We start from the raw sequence: 24,704 nt of genomic DNA, 5'->3' as shown, positions 1-24,704 counted from the left end.
CTGGATAACTTCAGTGTATCGACAGATTTCCCTTGATAACAATTGCCTACCGTAGAGTAGATACAAATGTGTCTGATACACACATAAATATATAAACATTACTTCAATAGACTTCAGAAACTACTAAAAATAACTTAAAAATCAGTTGGACTTCTCCGACATTCTGTAAGTTATCTGGATGATGCACTTGTGCTCTTGGGGGAATAAAAAGTCCTTGTAGTTTTTAGCTATTTAAAATATGAATATTTTTTATGAGAGGTTTTATGCAGCATTTCAGGTAGATTTATATTCGTGTAGATTTATATTTATATAGATTTGTGTGGAGACATATAGTTTTGTATTTTAAAATATCGTTTCATGTGCATAAATGCTTTGTATACATAAATATTAGTTGCCTTAAATTGCAGGTACTCATGTGCAAATTAAATAATAAACAATTATTTGGACTTACTCAACAAAAAATGTAAGCTATTTTCTACCACCTACAAAACAACAAAAATAACTTAGGCTTTGGTGACTAGCCACAGACGGGATGTTTTAAGTGAAACGCAATGGCCAATGAACAAATAACTGTAAATGTGCTTGGCATCTTATAGCAGAAGCTTAAAAAAAAATCTTGTATTTGTAAAGTCCTGTAGCAGAAAAAGAGAATGAAAAGTTAAGACAGTAAGATAGAAAGTTCCCTAATCGAAGGCAGTAGACCATTGAGTAATTTTCTCAGTAAGATCTTGAGAGACCTTATGATTTGAGTATCTGAAAATCCAACCAGAATCATGATAACTCAGTGGGGGAAATAGTTTGACTTTGCCAGAAGAGGGGGTTAAATTTTTTTAAATTTTGTTTTAAAATTTATTCTTGAGAGAGAGAGCACGAGTCGGGGAGAAGGGCAGAGAGACAGGGAGACACAGAATCGGAAGCAGGTTCCAGGCTCCGAGCTGTCAGCACAGAGCCCCACGCGGGGCTCGATCCCACGAACTGTGAGATCATGACCTGAGCCCAAGTCAGGTGCTTAACCGACTGAGCCACCCAGGCACCCCCCGCCCCCGCACTTAGAAGAGGGGATTTTAATAGCTAAACCAGTTTCCCCCCCTTACAGCCTTACCATTTGGCAAGTGGGAGACAGAAAGGGAACAGCAGGTACCATTGATTTGAATCCAGGTAGGATGAGCCGTGCTTTGTAGAAAGGAAAACAGACTTTATCTGTGACTTCTCTCCTCTCTCGCGTGTCCTGATGTGCAGGATGGTCCTGTCTCCGCACCGTTTCTGTCTTTCTCAGCCTATGGTCCCACCGGCTGTGATTAGCCCCCTGGTTCCTCCAGCCCGACCCCCTGGCAGTGCACACAGTAGGATGTGGCGTCCTACAGGGCGTCGTGCAGTGAAGTATTTTGTACATGTGAAACCTAGCTTCTCAGCTGGAACATAGTTTCTGGTGGATTCATTTTAACCAACTTTATTTGTTAAACTTTCCTTATTCTGAAAGACAGAGAGAGTGAGAGAGACAGAATCCCAAGCAGGCTCCACACTGTCAGCACAGAGACTGACGTGGGGCTTGAACTCATGAACTGTGAGATCACCACCTGAGCCCAGAATCAAGACCCAGATGCTTAATGGACTGAGCCACCCAGGTGCCCCATTTTAAGCTGACTTTGTATGGTAAAGACTATAAATGACTGGGTCCCAAAAGCTTTGCCACTGGAGCAGTACATAGATACTGAGATCCTTCCTTTCCCTGTTGATGGCAATAATATTTTCGGGTGTTTTCTGTAATATTAAAGAAAAAAACAAAACAGCTAAAATATGGCTTCACTGCACGCGAGTGTATAAGTTCCGCCCGGCTAACTTGGTCATAGGAATCTACATGCCACCTTTTCAAATCACTCTTTTTCAAAAACGTTTATGTATTTCTTTTGAGAGAGTGCACACATGATCAGGGAGGGGCAGAGAGAGAGAGAATTCCAAGCAGGCTCCATGGTGTCAGCGTGGAGCTCAGTAGCAGGGCTCGAACCCATGAAATAGGAGATCATGAACCTGAGCCAAAATCAAGAATGTGACACTTAACCGCCTGAGCCAGCCCGGTGCCCACTAAATCAGTCTTATATCCCAGCACTGTCTCGGGAAATCAGTCTGCAAGGAGATGATGTTAGTGTCATTGTGCGTTTTGTTGACGGGGGGAAGGAAGAACCAAGGGCGATGTCTAATACAGACGGGACTCAGGGTCTGATTTGTGTTTTCGCCATCTGGAAGGAGCAGCATGCTCTCAAGGAATGAGGGATTGTTGGCAAAGCGCTGCTGAACTCTCCCATTCCCGCACAGATGTTTTTTCAGGGTGTTGAGTCGGCATTGAAACAGAGAACTCTGTTTCCTGTTTGGACACAGCCCCAGAGCTTTTTCAAAAATTCCTTTCCAAGTATATTTTAAATGTTTGTATTTATTTATTTATTTTAGAGAGACAGAGAGACCGAGAGAGAGACAGAGCATGAGCAGGGGAAGGGCAGAGAGAGAGAGGGAGACCCAGAATCCAAAGCAGGCTCCAGGCTCTTGAGCGGTCAGCACAGAGCCCGACGCGGGGCTTGAACAACTACCATAGATAGATAGATTATATATATATATATATATATATAGATATATATATAGATAGACAGATTATATATATATATATATATATATATATATATATATAGATGGATAGATAGATGATACATGGATGGATGAATGGATAGATGGATAGGTATATAGATATATATGATAATAGATAGATAATAGATACATGATACATGGTCAATAGATGGATGGATTGCTGGATCAGTAGATAGGTATATAGATAAATGATGCATGGATAGATGGATAGATAGATGATAGATGGATGGATCTGTGGATTGATGGATTGGTAGATAGAAGATGAATGGATGGATGGATGGATGGATCAATAATCAATGGATAGGTGGATGATGGATGGACAGATGGATGGATGGATGGATAAATAGATGATGGGTGGATAGATCAATGGATAGGTAGATGATGGATGGATGGATGGGTAGATAGATAGATGATGGGTGGATGGATCAATGGATAGGTAGATGATGGATGAACAGGTGAATGGGTTAATGGATGAATAGATAGATAGATAGATAGATGGATGGATAGGTAGAAGATGGATGGATGGATGGAATGATGGATAGGTAGAAGATGGATGGATGGATGGAATGATGGATAGGTAGATAGATGATGGATGGATGGGTGGATGCATGGGTGAATAGATAGGTAGGTAGATAGATAGATACATGCATACATACATAGATAATGGGTGGATGGATAGATAGACCAACAGGCAGCGTCTCTTCCGCGTGGGCAGTTTCCAAATCTCAACACTCTTGATATTAAGGGCTGAGCCATTCTTTGTGGGCGGCCATCCTGTGCATTGTGGGACATTCATCAGCACCCGTGGTCTCTACCCACTGGATGCCACTAACACATCCCCACTCAGCTGTGATGCCCAAATGGTTCTCTGGACACTGTCCAATATCCATGCTGTCTAATCCAGAAGGGGGAGCCTTTCTATGTAATTGTCCATTGACATGCTGCAAACAGCAGCCATGATTACTTTTTACTGTATTTCACCCGTGCATCACTCCAAAGCCCTATTGCGTTTTCTTAACGAGACAGGATACATTTCATTGCATCGAGTGTTTCCTTTGCCTAAGTTGGTCTTATAAAACAATGCAGTGTTTAAAGTCATTCTTTGTAGACGTCCAAGCGATCAAGCCGAGTGGTTTTGCTGTTGGAGGTTATTTTTCCTGGAATTTATAGCTGAAAAGTGATGCTTCCTCAGGCTGGCTCTTAGAGGAGTCATTAGCCAGATCTTGACTTTGAAATCAGGGTTTGGGCACATATGTGTTTATAAGAATGGGGCACCTGGGTGGCTCAGTCAGTTAAGCGTCTGACTCTTGATTTTGACTCCGGTCATGATCTCACGGTTCGTGAGTTCAAGCCCCAAGTCGGGCCCTGTGTTGGCTGTGCGGAGCCTGCTTGGGGATTCTTTCTCTCTCTCTCGCTCTCTCTGCCCCCTGCCCCGCTCGCATGCTCTCTCTCTCTCCCAAATTAAATAATCATTAAAAACTTATTCTTAAAAAGGAAAGAAATTGGCGTTGTCTGTTGTATTTAGCTATGAGCATTTCACCTTCACTGTCTTACACATCTATTTCCTTTTATTTAGGTGCTATGGGGAAGTCATAAATAATGTCAGGCTACATGTGTTGTATTTCAGCAGAAGCAGTGGCACAAAGCAACTGCCCTCCAATACAGAATTCTTCACTCATTTTAGAATGCCTTCTCTAGGCATTGACTCTGGGGATTCCCTTGTGCCATCAGTAAGGTAGCAATGAAGAATTTTCTTTTTTAAAAAAAATTTGTCACGTTTATTTACTGTTGAGAGAGAGACAGGCAAAGCGTGAGCAGGGGAGGGGCAGAGAGAGAGGAAGACACAGAATCCAAAGCCGGCTCCAGGCTCTGAGCTCGAACCCACACGTTGCGAGATCATGACCTGAGCCGAAGTCGGACGCTCAACCGACTGAGTCACCCAGGCGTCCCGGAGATGAAGAATTTTCAAACTGGCCAAGAAAACATCTTTACCAATGTTGACGTGACACGAAAACCAAAAGAGACCAAAATGTTTACAACTAATTCGGAGAATCCATCAGAAATGGCCACTGGTCCTGGTGAAACAGAGTGTTGGTGTTAGTCTTCGTTCTTTAATTTGGTCCTTCCTAGCCTGGAGTACCTCCTCCTGTCATTACATGATGCAAAGCTCCTTCCCAAGCTGCCTGTTCCTTGGCATCGATGCTCATTCTTTGCATTCAATGACCCATGTGTCATCCATCATCATGCACACTTTCCATTGGACGTTTCCAACAAGGGGCCATTGGACCAGCTTCCTTTAGACTCTAAATCCTACTTGTGTCCCTGAAATCACCTCTAGCTGCATTAGCACATTCTTAGTCAAAATATCCAGCGAATATTCCTGAACCGAGTGAAGGCCAGTAAGAGTAGGTCATTTTCCTTTTGACGCTAGAAACGGACAAGGATACAAAGCAGGAAATGGCACCAGTACACCTCAGACTCAACATTGGGAAGACTGCTGAATCTTTCCCAGATGGGGCTTCAGTATTCACTGTTTCTTATTCCAACTCTTCTTCTTCTTCTTTTTTTTTTTTTTTTTAGATTTAATAGTATACAGGCTTTGTCAGAAACCTCATTTGCGGGACTGAGCAAGTTGGAGCTGCTTATGATTCATGGCAACGACATCCCCAGCATCCCCGACGGGGCTTTAAGAGACCTCAGCTCTCTCCAGGTAAACCCGGGCTTTTACGAGCATCAGGAATTGCAGCTTCTACGACTGTTAATGAGTAAGGGGAAACGACATACTGCTCCCCAACGATTAATAAAATTGCCGATTTTTTCTTTCCGTTAAAAACCAGCTTAATGTCATTACCTCTCTGCCCTTTGTTCTGGTTTCTGTCCCTGCTTGTGGCTTTGTCTATTATAAACAGGCTTTTCCACTCCGCCCCTGCCTTTGTAGGTTTTCAAGTTCAGCTACAATAAGCTGCGTGTGATCACGGCTCAGACCCTGCAGGGGCTGTGGAGCTTGACGAGGGTGCACATTGACCACAACAAGATCGAATTCATCCACCCACAAGCTTTCAATGGCCTAACCTCCCTAAGGCTGCTCCACTTAGAAGGAAACAAGTTGCAGCAGCTACACCCTGGCACGTTCTCCACGTTCACGTTTCTGGATTATTTCAGACTCTCCACCATCAGACACCTCTACCTAGCGGACAACATGATTACGACTCTCCCCACGGGGATGCTTCAGAACATGCCTCTTCTGGAGAATCTTTACCTGCATGGGAATCCGTGGTCGTGTGACTGCAAGATGAAGGGGTTTCTGGAATGGGACGCCAGATCCAAAGGTAAGAGGAGAGCACGGCAAACATGGCTCCCACCTGCATGGTGCCCACCCTTCTGGAGAGCTTATGTCATCCAGCATTGTGCCATGGGTTTGTCTTGTGAAGAGAACATCACCAAATCAGCATGGCAGGAAGCTTCCCGTGTAAAGGGTTACAGCGTAGATGTTGAGGCACCTCCGTTCCATAATTCTCAGGGCTGTCTCCTTCAGGGAATTGTGAGGCAGTGATCTTTCAGTTTTATATGGTTGACTATGGTTGTCCTAAACTGAATATCTGGAGTGTTCCATGCAGCCCTGGGTTACGGCGACATGTGGGACTTTCTCTGCATCCCTGTTATATGAAGAGGTGTTCAAAGATGCTTGGAAAAGGGAAGGCTGGCAGTGGCTGTGACACGTCTCTCTTGAGAATGGGTGACAGGGATGTTCTGCACTGATCCAGAGAACAAAAAACAGGAGGGCTGTGCAGAAGTTGCAAGAAAGTAGATTTTTTTAAGTTTATTTATTTTGATGGGGGGGAGGGGGAGGAAGAAAGAGAGGATGGACAGGGGAGGGGCGGAGAGAGAGACGGAGACACAGAACCTGAAGCAGGCTCCAGGCTCCGAGCCGTCAGCACAGAGCCCGACATGAGGCTCGAACCCACGAACCACGAGATCATGACCTGGGCCGAAGTCGGACGCTCAACAAACGGAGCCACCCAGGCGCCCCTTGCTTCTTAATCCTCTTAACTAGAAAAGACACACGTCACCTCCATTCATATTTCATTGCTGGGAGATAGTCCCCAAACCCCACCGGGTACGGGGCGGGGGGTTGCAAATCAGTTTGGGTAGACCTTTACCAGCAAAACACTGGATCAGGGAAGTGAAAATATGATGTTTTCCTGCACAGACGGCCATCTTGGCCATTCTGGAGATACATGTGTGTGTGTGTTATGTGTGCATGCACATACACGTATGTCTGTGGATATTTGGTGTGTGCATGTGTTTACATGTGTGTCTGTGTATCTTTTGTGTGGGCATATGTGTCTCTATGTGTCTGCATGCACTGTATCTATATATTTGTATCTGTGCGTGTTGGGTGATGGAGTGACACAATTATATCTGCATGTTGAGGTGTTTACTCTGAAAGTCACGTGGAAAACTGCATTCAGAGAGGCAGAACCAGATCTCGTGAAACCAGTTAGGAGGCTTATCGTGCTGTGAGTCATATGATAGCCCTTTGACTGGTTTATTCCCAGCGGGGATGGAAAGAAGTGCGCAGATATCAAGATAGTTCGGTCTCATAAATGTCACCTGGGGGAGACTCTGGGACTTGGAAATAGGCACGTCAAGTAGAAAACCGGTGTGGAGTTTGTACGATGTGTATTGACTGGAGAAGCACGTATGGCAGCCCTCATTGGAAAATGGATGGTAACGAAAACCATACATGTAGGTTTCTCTCTCTCTCTCTCTCTCTCTGTGTGTGTGTGTCTCCCTGCCCTTCCCCCACTCACTCTCTCTCTCAAAATAAATTAACGTTAAAAAAGAAGAAAAATGATGGCAACAAAAAAATCATGAAAGACAGATACGATGTGATTCGTGGCAAAAGTGGGGCCTTTCACCTCGAACTCTTTGCATGGGTTGGTTGCATTTGTTTATGTAGATTCCCCTGGACCTTCAGAGAAGGTAAGTTGTATCGGGTGTGTGGACAGAGTCACTTTTTTAAAAAAATAACTTGGAAATACTTTTGGAAAAAAAGCATTCATTACTCCTTGTCAGGGAGTTCGAACACCGTGGTTCCGTACCACATTCTGTGCTAAATGGATTTCAAGTCATTGGTGAAGTCACAGAAGTGGGTGAGTGTTGAATCATTGTGCGCATGCACTGAGGAGACAAAGGTACACTGAAAGCCTTCATCCTCTGCCATGTGCAAGGCATGCTGCTCTTGGGTTCCCTGACTTACCGCACGCTTGTTGATTCCTTTTAGGGACTCTGAAGTGCAAAAAGGACAAAGCCTATGAAGGTGGTCAGCTATGCGCCACGTGCTCCAGTCCCCGAAGATTGTACAAGCAAGAGATTCACAAGTTGAAGGACATTACTTGTCTGAAGCCTTCCATAGAGTCCCCTCTGAGACAGAACATGACCAGGAACAGCGAGGAAGACCAGGAACAAGAAGAAGACGGTGATGGCCAGCTGTCCCTGGAGAGGTTTCAATCCCCCCCGTGGAACATCTCTTTGAATATGACCGATGAGCACGGGAACACAGTGAACTTGGTCTGTGACATCAGGAAGCCAACGGACGTGTACAAAATCCACCTGAACCAGACAGATCCCCAAGAGATTGATATAAATGCAACGGTTGCTTTGGACTTTGAGTGTCCCATGACTCGGGAAAACTATGAGAAGCTGTGGAAACTGATCGCGTATTACAGTGAGGTCCCTGTGAGGCTAAACCGAGAGCTCATGCTCGGCAAAGACCCCAAGGTCAGCTACCAGTACAGGCAAGACGCCAATGACGATGCCCTTTACTACACGGGTGTCAGAGCCCACATTCTTGCAGAACCAGAATGGGTCATGCAGCCGTCCATAGATATCCAACTCAACCGACGTCAGAGTACGGCCAAAAAGGTGCTGCTAGCCTATCATTCCCACTATTCGTTAACAGTGCCCGCCAAAGAGGCCAGGCAGTCTCGGAGCAGAAGCTGGGTCATGATCGAACCCAGCCGAGCAGTGCACACAGCCCAGATCGTCTTGGAAGGGGATCCGTGCCAGCTAAGCTGTAACGTGAAGGCTTCTGAGAGTCCATCCATCTCCTGGGTGCTCCCGGATGGCTCCGTGCTGAAAGCACCCGTGGAGGACCAGCATGGCAAGTTCTCCATCGTCACCAGCGGCTGGCTGAGGATCAGATCAACAGAGCAGTCAGACTCGGGTTTGTACCAGTGCATCGCCCAGGTGAGGGATGAAGTGGACCAGATGGTGTACAGGGTCTTTGTGCAACCACCTGCCACTCAGCCTCCCGACGGACATGCACTGACAATTCCAAAGAACGTAGGGGAGCCTGCGATGCTGCCTTGCAGTGCGCTGGCCGTACCCGAAGCCCAGCTCAGTTGGATCCTTCCAAACAAAAGGATAATAAACAATCTGGCTAACACGTCACATGCATCCGTGTTGGCAGACGGAACTCTTTCCATCCCAAAGGTCCAAGTCAGTGATGGCGGTTACTACAGATGTGTGGCTGTCAACCGGCAAGGGGCAGATCATTTTGCCGTGGGGGTCACCGTGAGTAGGAAAGGATCTGGCCGGTCATCCAAAAAAGGCAGACACCCAGCTGGGAAGACTCTTTCCAGAGTGCCAGGAGATGTCGTAGAGGACGAAGGTGGTTCAGGCGTAGGAGACGGAGAGAGCACTTCACGGAGATTTCTACATGCAAAGGACCAAGAGGAGCTCCTCAAAACAAAGGACGATGCCGTCGCTGGAGGTAAGAAAACCAAGAAAGGGCGAAGAAAACTCAAACCCTGGAAGAATTCTGAAAAAGAACCAGAGACGAACATCGCAGAAGGTCGCAGAGTGTTTGAGTCCAGACGAAGGATAAATATGGCAAACAAACAGATTAATCCAGAGCACTGGGCAGACATTTTAGCCAGAGTACGTGGGAAAAATCTCCCTAAGGGAACCGAGATACCCCGGGTCATTAAAACCACCACTCCCCCATCCGTGGGTCCGGAGGCGACGCCCCTTCTGCCTGCTGTCGCTCCCCCCTCGGTAGGGGAGGAGGGTCCTGCACGGACCACAACCAGTGCTGAAGAAACCTCGGCAGATGCATTTCCATTTGGTGAGGACGATCAGGTTTCCGGCACTGTGTCCTCAACCAGGATGGGACCGGACAGTGGACACGATGGAGTGATTGTCGCTGAACCCAAAGTGACAAGCACGCATCTGGAAGAATTTATTGACCATGACTTTTCTAAGACTGAGGATACAACTCCCACTCAAGTTGACCCAAAGTGGGCTACCGCCAATGTACTGATTTCCATCCCTTATGAATCTTCTCCTACTCTCCAGACCCTGCACACGGTCTACGAAGAGCCCACCAATGAAAACACAGGCACAGAGAGCTGGCCTGCAGGAGATGTTGGGTCCGTGCCAGAGCCTACGTCAAATGGGTATGAGTCTCCACTGGGTGCCATCGCCTTGGCTGAGTCTGAGACTGTGTCCTACGTTTACCCAGATGTGGAGGCTGACTCACAGCCAGATGAAGAGAACAGGAAAGAATTGGCTTTCGATCACTTTACGCCAACCCCCATCGTGTGGGTTGATGACTCCAGGACATCTGAGCCATTAGATAGTGTCCCATTAGGGGAGCCAGCTGTCCAACGACAAGGACATCCACGGAGACAAACAGACAACACCCAGCTTGTGGAAGGTGCTTCAAGCACTCAGGGAAACCCGCTGATTGAAAAGGGCACAGAGGAGAATTCTCAGACACCGCAGGAAGGAGATGTGCCCGAGAGAGACCCCACAAACTCCGGAGATCCTAAGAGTATGGGAAAGCGAGTCAAATCTACCCCTCCGCTGGACTCTGCCCCCGGAGTGATGAATGGCATCACTCCCTCGGAACATCCCAGCGACACCACACTGGGTGCTCTCTTTGACAAGGACCCCACCACGGTAACAGCAGCGATGCCAACCACAAAGGCCACTTCGGCTTGGGGGCCGGCCACTCACCCTTCTCGAAAGAGACCCAACGGGAGGAAGAGATTACGCGCCCACAGATTCCGACACAGGCATAAACAAACCCCGCCCACGACTTTCGCCCCGACGGAGACTTTTTCTACTCCACCTACTCAAGTACCTGAGGCTAAGGTTCCAGAGCACGTGGAGAGTTCACCGGTGCCGACATCTTGGATTGGCCACACAGTTGGGGTCCCCAAGCAGGTGCAAATGGAGAAGCAGGCAGAACCAGTACCCAAAGGAACCCCAAGAAGGAAACACGGGAAGAGGCCAAATAAACATTGGCATTCCACTTCTACGGTGAGCTTTCCCACGTCTGCCTCGACACCCAGCCCTTCCCCAGAAAACAAGCATAAAAATGTCATTGTCCCCAGTCCAGAAAATCCACTCTTATCTACAACCATTTCTCTGACAACTGGGGACCCACGTGAGAGGACTACCATGGAAGATTCTATGACAACCACCACAAAAAGACACTTGTCACCCAATAAACTCCAGGAGGCCATTCCAGTCACCTATAAACCTATATCGGACAGAAAGGAAATGACGAATTATGGTGTCACAAACATCAGTGAGCATAAAACGGACAACCCAGTCCCTGATGACCCCTTGAGTAATGCTGCATCACCTTCTGGCTCTGAGGTCTCCACTGTGGGAGACTTTCAGGAGGAATCTGCTCCGTCTAGCTTTCCCGGAACCTCACACTGGAATCCCCCAGGGACAGCCTGGCCTGGGAAGCCACAGACAGACATACCTGTTACCAGCTCTGTGGAAACCCTTACAAACTCACCCTTTCTGAAACGGTCGGAGGATATGGGTTTTCCTTCTGAGTTCCCTCCGTCAGTCACAGCATCTACACTGTTTCAACCAGAAGAAGCAGTTGTCTCAACCCCTCTCTTGAGCACAAAAGTAGAGCCATCTTCAACTGAGGCAGAAACCACCACCGGTGCTCATGATCATCGTGAAACCACTCCAGCTGCAATCACACTTTGGAATCCTGCCTCGACTCCTGCCCCAGCGGAGGGGACTGCATTCCCATTCCTGGCCACCACTCTTGAGTCCTTGGCACAGACCCTCACGGAGCCCACCTCTCTTTCTTCAAGGACACCACCGTTAACAGATTCCAAGGAAAACGTTTTCTTGAATTACGTGGGGAGCCCAGAAACCAAAGCAGCCCCGGTGAATAACGGGGGAACTCAGCATGTATTGAGGCCACATGATTTATCCACTCCTTCTTCCAACCAGAATAAATTTAACTTAACTCCAAAGCAAGAGTTGGGAAAGGAAGCATTTGATGGAAAGACCCAAAACAGTCTTCCACGTGGCCCCGACGGTAAGGCTGGGAGAGTCCAGCTTTTCCACCAGCCAGCCAGAGTTCCTTCCAAACCAATCCCACCGAGGGGAACGGTGAGGCCACCACATGTGGCCACAGAAGGCTCCTTTAGGTACTTTGTAACTCTCCAGCCCCCTCGTCACTTGACCAACAAACCAGAAATAACGGCGTACCCTTCAAGGGCTTTGCCAGAAAATGAGCACTTTACGACTCCGAGATTACCAAGTACGACAAGTCCCATGGTTTCAGCGCAGAAGCCCAAACCTCGCCTTCCTAGTAAGTTCACTGACCAAGGAATGGACCGGTTCAGTGCCAACCCCAAAGTGTTTGGGAATAACAACATCCCGGATCTAAGAGAACCTGGTGGCAAGCTTCCAAGCTCAAGCGTACCCCATTATCCCAATGGAAGATTCCCTTTCTTTTTCAACAGGACTCTCTCTTTCCCACAGTTGGGAGTTACTCTCAAGCCCCAGACGCCTACATCCCCTGCCCCCGGCGTAAGAGAGAAAAAAGTCAACCCAGGTCCCTACAATAGGATACATTCCCAGAGCATCATCCACATGGACTTTGGTCCCCCCGCACCTCCATTATTGCACCCTCCCCGGGCCACGGGGCCGCCCTCAACAAACGCACAGAACATCCCTGTGGTCTACTCCACCCGGAGCTCTGTCCCCAACGTGGTATCTTCTGGCCAGCCTTCCAGAAGCTTCCATCAGACCAGCTCCAAGCTGTTCTCTGCTGGAGGACCACCCGCATCCAAATTCTGGACACATGGGGAAAAGCCCCAAATTATCACCAAGTCCCCTCAGACTGTGTCTGTCACCGCGGAGACAGATGCTATGTTCCCATGTGAGGCAACGGGGAAACCCACACCTTTCATTACCTGGACAAAGGTTTCCACAGGTAAGGCGTTCAAGTGTCTGCGTTTTAACTGGGGCTTGTGTAGGAAGGGGTTACTTGGGCATGTGACCCTCGCCAAGGCTGGGAGGCTGAATTCCAGGCAAGGCTGAGGCTGGGACTCTGAGTTCCAGGCAGGGCTGAGGCTGGGGGTCTGAGGTCCACACAGGGCTGAGGCTGGGGGTCTGAGGTCCACACAGGGCTGAGGCTGGGAAGCTGAATTCCAGGCAGGGCTGAGGCTGGAGTTCTGAAGCCCAGGCAGGGCTGAAACTGGGGGTCTGAGGTTCAGACAGGGCTGAGGCTGGGCGTCTGAGATCCAGGCAGGACTTGAGTTTAGGAGTCTGAGGTCCATGCGGGGCTGAAGCTGGGGGGCTGAGATCCAGGCAGGGCCGAGGCTTGGAGGCTGAGGTCCATCGGGGGCTGAGGCTGGGAGTCAGAGAATCACACAGGGCTGAGAGTGTAAGATCCAGGCAGGGCAGAGGCTGGGAGTCTGAGGTCCAGGCAGGGCTGAGGCTGGGGCTCTGAGATCCAGGCAGGGCGGAGGCTGAGAGTCTAAGATCCAGGCAGGGTGGAGGCTGGGAGTCTGAGGTCCAGGCAGGGCTGAGGCTGGGGGTCTGAGATCCAGGCAGGGCTGAGGCTGGGGGTCTGAGATCCAGGCAGGGCTGAACCTGGGACTCTGAGATCCAGGCAGGACCAGAGGCTGGTTGCCTGAGATCCAGGCAGGGCCAAGGCTGGGAGGCTGAGTTCCGGGCAGGGCTGAAGCTGGGACTCAGAGGTCCAGGCAGGGCTGAGGCTGGGGCTCTGAGATCCAGGTTGGGCTGAGGCTGGGGGTCTGAGGTCCACACAGGGCTGAGGCTGGGAGGCTGAAGTCCACGCAGGGCTGAGGCTGGGACTCAGAGGTCCAGGCAGGGCTGAAGCTGGGGCTCTGAGATCCAGGTGGCTGAGGCTGGGGGTCTGAGATCCAGGCTGGGCTGAGGCCAAGAGTCTGAGATCCAGGCAGGGTGGAGTCGAGGAGGCTGACATCCAGGCAGGGCTGAGGCTGGGGCTCTGAGATCCAGGCAGGGCTGAGGCTGGGGGGCTGAGATCCAGGCGGGGCTGAGGCTGGGGGTCTGAGATCCAGGCAGGGCTGAGGCTGGGAGTCTGAGATCCAAGCAGAGCTGAGGCTGGGGGTCTGAGGTCCAGGCAGAGCTGAGGCTAGTTCCTCCTCTGTCCTGTCTGCTTGGCTTGTAGACCCCGTCTTCTCCCTGTGTCCTCACATGATCATCCCTCTGTGTTCGTCTGTGTCCTCATCATCCCCTCTCCCTGTTCAGACACACGCCCTCCCCAAATACAGTGCACCCCAGCGACCTCATGTTGCCCTAATTATCTCTTGAAAGACCCCATCACCAGAGAGTCCTGTCCTGAGATCCTAGGGATGCTTCTTCAATGTACAAGTTGGGGAGGGGACACAATTCAGCCCACCACAAGGGTGCATACTGGGAATGCTGGGATGTCCAAAGAGCTCTCGGCTTTGTAAGGATGAGCGTCCACTTCATCTGGACGGCAAAACAGTTTCCAGGTGACAGAGGAAAGGAACATCTGACGAGACACCACGAAAGGCCCATCGCTTCCCCTTCCCTGTCTCTCTCTCTCAACGCGGCTGTGTCCTTCAGGCCTGGATGCTGATCAGAGGGGTTTTTTTCTTCCTCTCTCCATTTTGATGATACAGGAATGATTTATGCTGATGGCAATGGCACTGGAAGGAGCTATTCATTCCTCGCTTAGGTTTATCTCACCAGCGTTTTGGAAACCTTCTGAAGTTCAGCAGAGGCTCCGCGCACGGGGGAATTAAGACCTCTTTGATCCGCTCAACATTGATGTCATATGTTTGCATAATGATCTAAGGAGGGATGTTGCTCGAAGTAGAGGGCTTTTCATCCCGAAAGCATCGTGCCTGTGTTTCTCTCCCGGCAAAACGTATTTGTATTAACCCCTAGAATCTTCGTGCCTCACGTGAGAGCAGATCACCCCCCCGGACCGGGCCCCCCTCACTAGACATACATGCGCACAGGGAGCCGTGGGTGCAGGCGGGATCCAGGAGCCCAGCTGTGTGGGAGAATGCCAGAACTCAGGGCTCGCCAGGACTTTTCGTTTTGTACACATGGGATTTGGTATTCTTCAGAAATCGTGAGGCCACGACCTCAGGGAAGGACGGCCATTGAAGACAGTGTGTTTTGCAATAAGAGGGGACCACGCAGGGAGGGGCCAGGGTCCGTCAGCAGGCAGAAGGGGCCAGGGAAACATGGACGGGAGCCTTGACTGTAGTTTGTGCAAGGAGGCTTAGGGCTGGCTGGCTTGAATCTCACCATTGGGCTCTGGGGCCTAGGGGCTTCCAGGATGTGTGGTCCCGCCCTGGGAAGCTTCCAGCAGGTGAGCGGTGGCCTGGGAACGGGAGAGCCCCATACACAAGGGGGTCGGGGTATGGGCTCTGGATTGGGTGGTTTATTTTTATTTATTTGTAATTTTTTAATGTTTATTTTTGAGACAGAGAGAGAGAGAGAGAGAGGGAGAAAGCAAGCGAGGGAGGGGCAGAGAGAGAGAGGGAGACACAGAATCCGAAGCAGGCTCCAGGCTCTGAGCTGTCAGCACAGAGCCAGACGCGGGGCTCAAACCCATGAACCGTGAGATCATGACCTGAGCCAAAGTCGGACGTTTGACTGAGCCACCCAGGCATCCCTGCATTTATTTATTTGCTGTTTATTTATTTATTTTTGAGAGTGGTGATCTACTTCTAATGCATACTTCTTTTTTTTTAAATATTTATTTTATTTTTCAGACAGGCAGAGAGAGAGAGAGCACGCGAGAGCATGTGAGCAGGGGAGGGGCAGAGAGAGAGGGAGACACAGAATCCGAAGCGGGCTCCAGGCACAGAGCCTGAGGCTGGGCTCAAACTGATGAACCCTGAGGTCGTGACCTGAGCTGAAATCAACATTCCGTCACTTGAGGGACTCAGTCACCCAGGCGCCCCTATTAGTTTGCATTTAAAAGGTGAATTGCTTGCTAACTCTGGGACCCGCTAGTTCTGGGAGGGGCCTGGGGTCCCTCCAGGGTCAGCAAAACCCAGATGTGAAAGCATCAGAAAAGCCTAGTTGCTAACACATCCTGAGCGTGCTGACAGCTCAGAGCCCGGAGCCTGCTTCACGTTCTGTGTCTCCTTCTCTCTGCCCCTCCCCTGCTTGTGCTCTGTCACTCTGTGTCAAAAATAAATAAATGTTAAAGAGAAGAAAGAAAGGAAGGAAGGAAGAAGGAAGGAAGGAAGGAAAAGAAAGAAAAAGAAAGAAAGAAAGAAAGAAAGAAAGAAAGAAAGAAAGAGGAAGAAAGGAAGGAAGGAAAAGAAAGAAAGAAAGAAAGAAAGAAAGAAAGAAAGAAAGAAAAAGAAAGCAAAATTTAAAGTTTACAAACTTCCTCGTAGAGATTTTACCATTTGGTTGGGGCACCTGGGTAGGTAGTTCGGGCAGTTAAGCGTCTGTCCGACTCCTGATTTCAGCTCAGGTCATGATTTCACAGTTCGTGGGTTCGAGCCCCGCGTCGGGCTCTGTGCTGACACCTCGGAGTCTGGAGCCTGCTTCGGATTCTGTGTCTCCCTCTCTCTCTGCCCCTCCCCCGCTCGCACTCTGTCTCTCTCTCAAAAAATAAATCAACATTAAAAAATATTTTTAAAAACCATGGGGAGGAGAGGGTGAGGGGAGAGAGAAGCACGCCCCCAGACTGCAGTGTGGGGAGGGCTCTCGACTCCGTGTGGAAGCAGGAGTTAGTCCGTCAGACATGGCACAGAGGGACCAGCTCAGTGTCACTCACGTTGTACTCGGGAGCCTGGCCACACGCAGGCGGGGGGGGGGGGGGGGGGGGGTCAGCCTCCGCACCTGTGTCTCTAGTAGCAGAAGTGACAAGGAAATCCCCCGGTGCCAGGGGTGGGGTGTGGGGGGGGGGGTGGATCTCATAGAAGCTTCCAGAAAGCCCTCCAAACCCATGCTGGCTGCTCTTCGCCGGAAGGTGGCATATCCCTCGATTCTGGGGTCGGTATAGGAGCCAGAAAGGGTGACCTTGAACGTTCTGTCGTCTCCGTGGTGGAGCTGGGGGCTGGTCTTCGCTCCTGCGGTTCCGGACATGAAGAGAAGGATTGATTCAGCTCCTTAATGAGGAATCGTCCTCCCTGGCTTGTGCGGAGAGGGTGTGTTTGCCTGGAACCTGATTGTACCTGTTTTGACTCCCAGGTGCCCTGATGACCCCCAACACCAGGCTCCAGCGTTTCGAGGTCTTGCAGAACGGCACCTTTGTCATCCGGAAGGTACAGGTGCAGGACCGTGGCCGGTACATGTGCACGGCCAAGAACCTACACGGCGCGGACAGGATGGTGGTCCTGCTGTCTGTCACCGTGCAGCAGCCCCAAATCCTAGCCTCCCACTACCAGGACGTCACCGTGTACCTGGGAGACACCATTGCCATGGAGTGTCTGGCCAAGGGCACCCCGGCGCCCCAAATCTCCTGGATTTTCCCGGACAGGAGGGTGTGGCAGACCGTGTCCCCCGTGGAGGGCAGGGTCACGCTGCACGAAAACAGGACGCTGTCCATCAAAGACGCCTCTTTCTCGGACAGAGGCGTCTACCAGTGCGTGGCCAGCAATGCGGCGGGTGCGGACAGCCTGGCCGTCCGGCTGCACGTGGCGGCCCTGCCACCCGTCATCCACCAGGAGAAGCTGGAGAACATCTCGCTGCCCCCGGGGCTCAGCATCCACATCCACTGCACGGCCAAGGCCGCGCCCCTGCCCAGCGTGCGCTGGGTGCTGTGGGACGGGACCCAGATCCGGCCGTCGCAGTTCATCAACGGGAACCTGTTCGTCTTCCCCAACGGCACGCTCTACATCCGCAACCTGGCGCCCGAGGACACTGGCCGCTACGAGTGCGTGGCCGCCAACGTGGTGGGCTCTGCGCGCAGGCTCGTGCAGCTGACGGTGCAGCGCGCGGCGGCCAACGCGCGCATCACCGGGACTTCCCCGCGGAGCACCGACGTGCGCTACGGCGCGACCCTGCGCCTGGACTGCAGCGCGTCCGGGGACCCCTGGCCTCGCATCCTCTGGCGCCTGCCGTCCAAGCGCACGATGCACTCGCTGTTCAGGTACGTGCTCGCTCCTGCCTCCCGCTCCCGCTGCGCTCCGCTCCGGGGCCTGCCTCCCCTCTGGGCGCTGGGGTCCCCTCCTGCATCCGCCCTGCAGCCATCGCGGGAGCCCTCTCCTTGGGGTCACATGGCGAGGGAAGGGACTCCGTGTCGGGACAAAGATGCTCGCACCCGGCTCCCTGCGTGTGCTCCGCGCAGGGAGCGGGCATTTCTTTCTCTGCACGGTGAGTTTTTGTCTTTGGAAAGTGGGATGTGGAAGAAACATCTGCCTTTCTCCTGCTCCTTTCCTGTTCCCCCCTCCCAAGGGGAAAAAAAATGAACCAATAACTTCTGTTTTAATGATTATATATGGACTGTATTTACAGGGATAATATTGCCTGTAGTCCCCTAGGTTGTACGATTTCGACCCAACACACACAAGAAGCTTCAGGTCTTAGGAGAGAGTGGCCTTAGCGGGAGAGAAAGGCCGTGAACACAGAAGAAGTTAAAGACATGAATAGGGCACCGTGTTGCAGTATTCCAAACATTTCTTTTGGCCGCAAAGAGAGTCACGGTCTCATCCAGTGCCTTAAGTCCCCAGATGTACCTAGACCACTGGTTCTCCCCTGTAGGCGGCTTTGGCCCCAGGGAACATTTGGCAATATTGACAGACTTTTTGATTGACAGGAATCAGGAAGTGACAATGCCACTGGCAATCACCCTACACTGCCCAGGACACCCCATTCCAGGCAGTCATCCAGCCACGGGTCTCAGTAGTGCCCAGGCTGAGACACTAACCTAGCATGAAAGACCATTCTTCTATCATCTATGTGCCCGTCTATCTATCTATCTATCTATCTATCTATCATCTATCAATGATGTATCCATCCATCCATCCATCCATCCATCCATCACCTATCTATCTATCCATCATCTATTTATCGATCTATCTATCTATCATCGGTGTATCCATCCATCCATCAGCTATCTACCTATCCATCAACTATCTATCATCTATATATCTATCCATCCATCCATCTCTCCATCCATCAGCTATGTAAGCATGTATGTACATATCTATCTGTCATCTATATGTATCATATCTGTCTATCTGTCGATCTATCTATCTATCTATCTTTGATCCATCCATTCATCCATCTGTCAGCTATCTATCTATCCATCACTTATATATGCATCTATCTATCATCTATATCCATGTATCTGTCTATCCATCCATCCATCTGTCCACTTATCTATCTATCTATATATCTGTTATTGGTCTATTTATCCATCTATCCATCCATCTATCCATCAGCTATCTATCTATCCATCAGCTATGTATGTATGTATGTATCATCTATATCCATGTATCTATCTATCTATCTATCTATCCATCCATCCATCTATCCATCAGCTATGTATGTATGTATCTATTTATCATCTATATCCATGTATCTATCTATCCATCCATCCATCCATCCATCCATCAGCTATGTATGTATGTATGTATCTATCTATTTATCATCTATATCCATGTATCTATCTATCTATTCATCCATCCATCTATCCATCAGCTATGTAAGTATGTATGTATGTATGTATCTATTTATCTATCTATCATCTATATCTATCTATCTGTCTATCATCTATGTACCTATCTATCCATCCATCCATCCATCCATCCACGAGCTATCTGTTGCGGTTTTCAGCTAGACAGATTATTCCCCCCAGGGAACACCCATAAATGCCTGGGGACATATTTGGTTGTCACACTAGAGGGGAGGCTGCTAGTTGCATCGGGTGGGTGGAGACCAGGGACACGGCTCAACACCCTACAGTGCTCAGGACACCCCACCCCAGAAAGCCACCCCTCCCAGATGTCAGCCGTGCTGAGTCTGAGAAACCGTGGGCTACATCCAGAAGAGCCAATGTCTCTTCAGGAAGCATCTCAAGATACAGAGCAAAGAGACAATGGCTGCCAAAATGCAATCAAGGAAACATCAGTGGTGCCGTGGTGTAGAAACCCTGGCTCACGGCGCGTCCTCAGCATCCACAGCCCAGCAGCTCAGGCAGGAATGCATGCGGACGTGAGTCCCACCGCAGCACGTGAGGAGGGAAGCCAGCACCCAGGGCCTCGGCGCAGCTGTGCCTGGCCTCTCCAGTTTCTTTCCAATGCAGGGAAAGGGCGAACACGCTTTCTCGAAGCCAGAATGTGAACTTTAGATGGTGGGGTGGTGCCTGGTGAACCTTGCACTCTCCTTCCAGAATACCATGCACCAGTTTTCCCTGGACTATCTCCCAGCTGAGCAGATGTACTGAATGAACGTGCAGTTAAAGAATGTGGTCCCAGGACGAATATGAGCCACTCTGCTAGTATGTCCCTATAAATTATAAATCGCTGTCTTGGCATCTTCATTAGTACGAAACTCTGACTAATTACATTCTTAGTAGAGTGTAATTAAACAACCCATGTGAGTTTTATCAAGGAGCAGGCACTTTGGCTTGCATACACATTGGGACTATTTAAAAATACAGATATCACAGCTTTTCTTGACTCCCGATCCCCTGTGATGCGTAGGCATGTATATGTTTCTGGGTTGCCCAGACAATTGTGGTTATGACCGAGGCTAGGAATCACCCCTGTGAAGTTTCGAAAAGCTGGAAGACATGAGGTACTTGCACAGAGTTTTGGATTCTAAACTCCTAAGGCACATTGAAATCTGTTTGTCTCCTCCTCTCTACTGACTCACATTGGCCTGATTCACACTTGTGGCCAGCCAAACGGTGTATTTGGTCATTTAGTTGTTGTTTGTATTTTATTAACAATAGTCAGGTTGAGTCAACTGTAGGCAGACTCTGTTTGGTTTTGTGTTTTCTCTTTTCTTTTCTCTTCTTTTCTTCTCTTTTCTTTTTTCTTCTTTCCCATTCTTCTCTTTTCTTGGTAACTGTACAACACAGTTCCAGACACGCTGTCCGAATAATGCAAAATTTAGGATACATTTATGGGTTCAAACTCAACCCCTCCTCTCCTGATACCACCATGGTAAATTATGTGTAATTGCAAATTTTCAATCTGGACACTTTTTGAGGAAGAATCTCCCAGATCTTTCCACTTGTATTGTGGGAATACCTCCAATTACGCAATGCATAGACTGGCCACTTTGCAGCTCCTTGCCTCATAATGGGACATAGTATAATATAGAATTGTCAAGAGTAGAAATTTTATTCGGGAAGAACCCTGCCTCTTTATTTGGGTCAACAGATTCATTATCTCCATGGCTGTAGCCTCTTTTATCATTACCATAAGCTCTGCCCTGACCTCCCTGCAAATACGCAGTGAATACCCACCCAGCCTAACTGGGCACAGGTCCTTGACTGCATTGCACATCCTGGGATCAGAGGCCAGGCCAGCCAAAGGTCAGGCTCTACCGAGTCAGAGTTCTTATTTGTGGCAAATCAATCATTTCCGCCTGTGAACGCAGTCCCCTGCCGGCTGCAAAGACCACGTGACATTTTGCAGCCGCGGCCGTGTGCCCAGAAAGTTCCCCAGACCACATGTTTTCCTTTCATTCTGGTGACCTAGAGTCAGGATAGAGCATATGGGAGACTGACATCCCTGTCCTTTTTGTCCCCCTCGGCCAGCTTTGACACCAGAATCAAGGTGTTTGCCAACGGGACCCTGGTGGTGAAGTCTGTCACGGACAAGGATGCGGGGGATTACCTGTGTGTTGCCCGGAATAAGGTTGGCGACGACTTTGTCGTGCTCAAGGTGAATGTGGTCATGAGACCAGCCAAGATCGAGCACAAGGAGGAGAATGACCACAAGGTCTTCTACGGGGGTGACCTGAAAGTGGACTGTGTGGCTACCGGGCTTCCCAACCCCGAGATCTCCTGGAGCCTCCCAGATGGCAGCCTGGTCAACTCCTTCATGCAGTCTGACGACGGCGGTGGCCGCACCAAGCGCTACGTGGTTTTCAACAACGGGACCCTCTACTTTAACGAAGTCGGCATGCGGGAGGAAGGGGATTACACCTGCTTTGCCGAAAACCAGGTTGGGAAGGATGAGATGACGGTGCGAGTGAAGGTGGTGACCGAGCCCGCCGCCATCCGGAACAAGACGTACACCGTGGTTCAGGTGCCCTATGGTGACGTGGTCACCGTGGCATGCGAGGCCAAAGGGGAGCCCACGCCCAGGGTGACGTGGCTCTCTCCAGCCAACAGGCTGATCCCCGCCTCCTCCGATAAGTACCACATATACCAGGATGGCACTCTTCTCATCCAGAAAGCCCAGCGCTCAGACAGCGGCAATTATACCTGCGTGGTCAGGAACAGCGCCGGGGAGGACCGGAAAACGGTCTGGATCCACGTCAACGTCCGGTCACCCACCATCAACGGGAACCCCAACGCCATCACCACGGTGCGGGAGATCGCGGCCGGGGGGAGTCGCAAACTCATTGACTGCCAGGCGGAAGGCATCCCCACTCCGAGGGTCTTGTGGGCCTTTCCCGAGGGCGTGGTTCTGCCGGCCCCTTACTATGGGAACCGGATCACCATCCATCGCAACGGCACGCTGGACATCAGGAGTCTCAGGAAGAGCGACTCCGTGCAGCTGGCGTGCATCGGCCGCAACGAGGGAGGGGAAGCCAGGTTGATTGTCCAGCTCACGGTCTTGGACCCCGTGGAGAAGCCCGTCTTCCACGACCCGGTCAGCGAGAAGATCACAGCCATGGCTGGCCACACCATCAGTCTCAACTGCTCGGCCGCAGGGACCCCGACGCCCACCCTGCTGTGGGTCCTTCCCAATGGGACAGAGCTCCCGAGCGGCCAACAGCTGCACAGATTCTACCATAAGGGTGATGGCATGTTGCACATCAGTGGCCTCTCCTCCGTGGATGCGGGGGCCTACCGCTGCGTGGCCCGCAACTCGGCCGGCTACACGGAGAGGCTGGTCTCTCTGAAGGTGGGACTGAAACCCGAGGTCAGCAACCAGTACCACAATCTGGTGAGCATCATCAACGGGGAGACCTTGCAGCTGCACTGCACCCCTCCAGGGGGCCGGTCAGCTCGCCTCTCTTGGACGCTCCCCAACACCATGCTGTTGGAGGGCCCCCAAACACGGGGGCGCTTTTCCCTCTGGGAAAATGGCACCCTCACGGTGCGCGACGCCTCCGTCTTCGACAGGGGAACCTACGTGTGCAAGGTGGATACGGAGTATGGCCCCTCTGTCATGAACTTTCCAGTTATTGTGATCGCTTACCCGCCCCGCATCACCAGTGAGCCAACCCCCGTCATCTACACGCGGCCCGGGAACACCATCAAGATAAACTGTATGGCCATGGGGATTCCCAAGGCCGAGATCACCTGGGACCTGCCGGACAAGTCGCACCTGACCGCCGGGGCGCAGGCCCGTCTCTATGGGAACAGATTCCTTCACCCCCAGGGCTCATTGACCATCCAGCAGGCCACACACAGAGACGCGGGTTTCTACAAGTGCACTGCAAAAAACATCCTAGGCACTGACTCGAAAACTACTTATATCCACGTCTACTGAAGTGCCTCCCCCAGAATGTGGACTCCACACAGCCACTGCTTGGCAAGTTAGAACAAAGGCTCATTTGTAAGGAAAGCCGCCTCAGTCAGATGGTCAGGACTCTTAACGGATCTGTCACGGGGCATGGGAGCCCCCGTCTGGGTTTCAGGTTCATGTTGACTTTGACCTACGCTTGTCGGCAAAAGGAAGCAGGGCAAACACGAGAAGGATGGTTTGGCTTCTCCAGGGACTTTCATTCATGTTTATGGGATGTCGTGTGCTCGCAGGAGCTGACTTGCACACACCACGCCATTGCCTTACTGGGCGTCTGTAGCAGACGTAAGGAACACTCCCTGAAAATAAACCATAGAGATTGCCAGTGCCTTGCTACCCCGTTGAAGATGCATCCCCTAGTTAACCTGCTGCAGTCTTAACATGATAGAATGTTCTACGATGACTACCCATCTTTCACTTATGTCCTGTCACTTTAGAACTCCAGCTTGCCCAAGAAGGGCTTAGAAGCACAGTGACTGATGTCTTTGTAATGTACAAGTTTCATACAATATGGCTACCATTTTATATGGGACTCACTTTTTATATAATGGACTCACTTTCTCCCTGGAACTCACTTTTTATATAAGGTCTTACCTAAAGACTTTTTTTATATTTTCTTTCCAATCAGACGATGAGGCTAGAAAGAAAGGAACACTTTCTGTCTCATTAAAAATAATAAATTATTGGTCTTTACAAGACTTGGATACATGAGAGCAGGCATGGAAATACAATTGAAAAAAAAAATAGCCTCCAAACCTCCTTCGGCAAATTCAGTAACCGTGATTATATTACCTTCCCCAGCAACCCTACAGTGTGGGAAGCTGGGAGATTGGATTTCCTTGTTTGTGGATTTATCTTGAGAGCTGAAGTCAGGGAGGGGGAAGGAGAGGGTAGGAGAGAGCTAAGCCGTGTCCCTGAACAATGAATCCAGAGCCTCCTGGAAAAGCCCAGAAAGGTGTCTCCCTCATGCAACGCCCCGTCGTGTGTGCTCATGGAAAATAGGAGACATGTTATCCCCATGACTGCTTTACTGTATTTTTAAGGTCAATATAATGTACATTTGATAATAAAATAATATTTTCCAAATAA

The 24,704-nt window shown here is 50.2% G+C and overlaps 1 protein-coding gene across 1 annotated transcript in view; it reads left to right on the top strand.

The window, feature by feature from the left end:
* MXRA5 (matrix remodeling associated 5) overlaps positions 1-24,704 on the top strand; it is a 27,499-nt gene extending 2,795 nt beyond the window's left edge. The window contains exons 3-7 of the mRNA XM_027052918.2: positions 5,218-5,347; positions 5,576-5,966; positions 7,925-12,904; positions 17,152-18,052; positions 21,674-24,704. Of these exons, the coding sequence (XP_026908719.1) occupies positions 5,218-5,347; positions 5,576-5,966; positions 7,925-12,904; positions 17,152-18,052; positions 21,674-23,582 (8,311 nt within the window). The 3' untranslated portion in view covers positions 23,583-24,704. The remainder of the gene's footprint in view (positions 1-5,217; positions 5,348-5,575; positions 5,967-7,924; positions 12,905-17,151; positions 18,053-21,673) is intronic.

This window comes from Acinonyx jubatus, chromosome X (genome assembly GCF_027475565.1).
Source record: "Acinonyx jubatus isolate Ajub_Pintada_27869175 chromosome X, VMU_Ajub_asm_v1.0, whole genome shotgun sequence".
Lineage (NCBI taxonomy): Eukaryota > Metazoa > Chordata > Mammalia > Carnivora > Felidae > Acinonyx > Acinonyx jubatus.
The sequence above is the reverse complement of the archived record's forward strand: the minus strand, read 5'-3'. Positions and strand labels throughout refer to the sequence as shown.